Genomic DNA, 1481 nt, shown 5'->3' on the forward strand with positions numbered 1-1481 from the left:
CTCTGGATCTGCTTCTCTAGTCAACCTGGGCTAACACAAGGGTTAAAAGAAATCCACTGGATGGAAGAGAAACACCAGTCTGTGGTAGCAGAGGATTCGCGGGTGGGGCTGAAGAAAAGAGGGAGGAGAGGGCAGTGGGGAAGGAGGTCTAAGCACATCCACAGAGCTGTGTGTGAGACCACACTCACCTGGAAGGTTCCTGAGGGCATTGGCTCTCCCCAGAGCTGTCCTCAGGCCAAAGAAGACTGTCTCACTCCGGGATACTCAGAGGGGCCCATGAAAAGGGGGAAAGAAATGGGGTGTGGAACCTCAGAGCCCGTAGCTGAAGCCCGTGCATGTGTAGAGGGGCCCCAAGAACCTTGGGAAGAAGAGCACCCCTTCCTCTCCTCCTCTCAAGCCCAAGGCACCCTCTCCTAAGTTCCCTGCACCCCCTTTTACTAAATGGTCGCCAGAGAAGAGAGCCAGTGCCCGGAGGACCTCTGACCCTGGGAGGGGCAGATCCAGCCTGCTGTGGGAAGGCTTCTTCCACAGCCCCCCAAGCTCTCCCTCCGTGGGAAACCCTAGGATCACCAGGGCCTGGAGCATCCTCAGAACAACATACCAACAGCATTGGGGAAATCGGGGAGCCCCAAGTCCAGCCAATTTTCCCTCTAATCCCAGGAGAGTCACGGCGTATAATTCATGCTCCTCCCCCTCAAAGCTCTACCCCTTCAACCCCCAAACCCCACTTTCCTGTCCCCTGAGGCTGAGCCACTGACCCCTTTCATCACCCCCATGGACAAGGAAGGGGGACAAAAAGGACTCTTAGGGGACAAGCCAGCTCAGGCCATGGACTCCTCCTCTTGGCTCTTTGCTACCCTAATTATCCACCTTGCCCCTTGGTATCTGCCAGTATCCCAAGCTTATAAACCTGACTTAATGGTGATTTGGGGTTTGACCCAGCTCAGCCCTCCATCCTCCTACCAGATAAAAGGGGGGGCCCTGAGCTGGGACTTGATCATCTGGGCCTCCCGTGCTTGGTCCCAGACTCCCACCTCTCTGCCTCTCTCCCTGCCATGTCCTGCCATTCCTTCCAGCCAGGCGCCAGAGCGGGCAACCGGGGCTTCAGCTCCTTCACGGCCGTCATCCCCCGGGTGGTGACCCACTATGCTGTGAGCAAGGGGCCCAGCCGCCCAGTGGGGACTGGGGGCCTCCGAGCCCTAGGTTGCCTCAGTTCTCGGAGCCTGTGCAATGTGAGCTTTGGGAGGCCCCGAGTCGCCTCCAGGTGCGGCCTGCCCGGCTTCGGGTACCGGGTGGGGGCCCCCTGTGCACCTTCTCCTTGCATCACCCCCGTCACCATCAACGAGAGCCTGCTGGTGCCACTGGAGCTGGAGATTGACCCAACCGTGCAGAAGGTGAAGCGGGACGAGAAGGAGCAGATCAAGGGCCTCAACAGCCGCTTCGCGTCCTTCATCAACAAGGTGAGAGGCAGGGCCGGGGCC

The 1481-nt window shown here is 59.2% G+C and overlaps 1 protein-coding gene across 1 annotated transcript in view; it reads left to right on the plus strand.

Annotated features, from left to right (window-relative positions):
• The first annotated feature begins 1055 nt into the window (after window positions 1-1055).
• KRT82 (keratin 82) overlaps window positions 1056-1481 on the plus strand; it is an 11597-nt gene continuing 11171 nt past the window's right edge. The window contains exon 1 of the mRNA XM_004711362.1: window positions 1056-1460. Coding sequence (XP_004711419.1) covers window positions 1056-1460 — 405 coding nt within the window. The remainder of the gene's footprint in view (window positions 1461-1481) is intronic.

The sequence above is a fragment of the Echinops telfairi genome, unplaced genomic scaffold (genome assembly GCF_000313985.2).
Source record: "Echinops telfairi isolate 266 unplaced genomic scaffold, ASM31398v2 ScPeMD7_12;HRSCAF=54, whole genome shotgun sequence".
Taxonomy (NCBI): domain Eukaryota; kingdom Metazoa; phylum Chordata; class Mammalia; order Afrosoricida; family Tenrecidae; genus Echinops; species Echinops telfairi.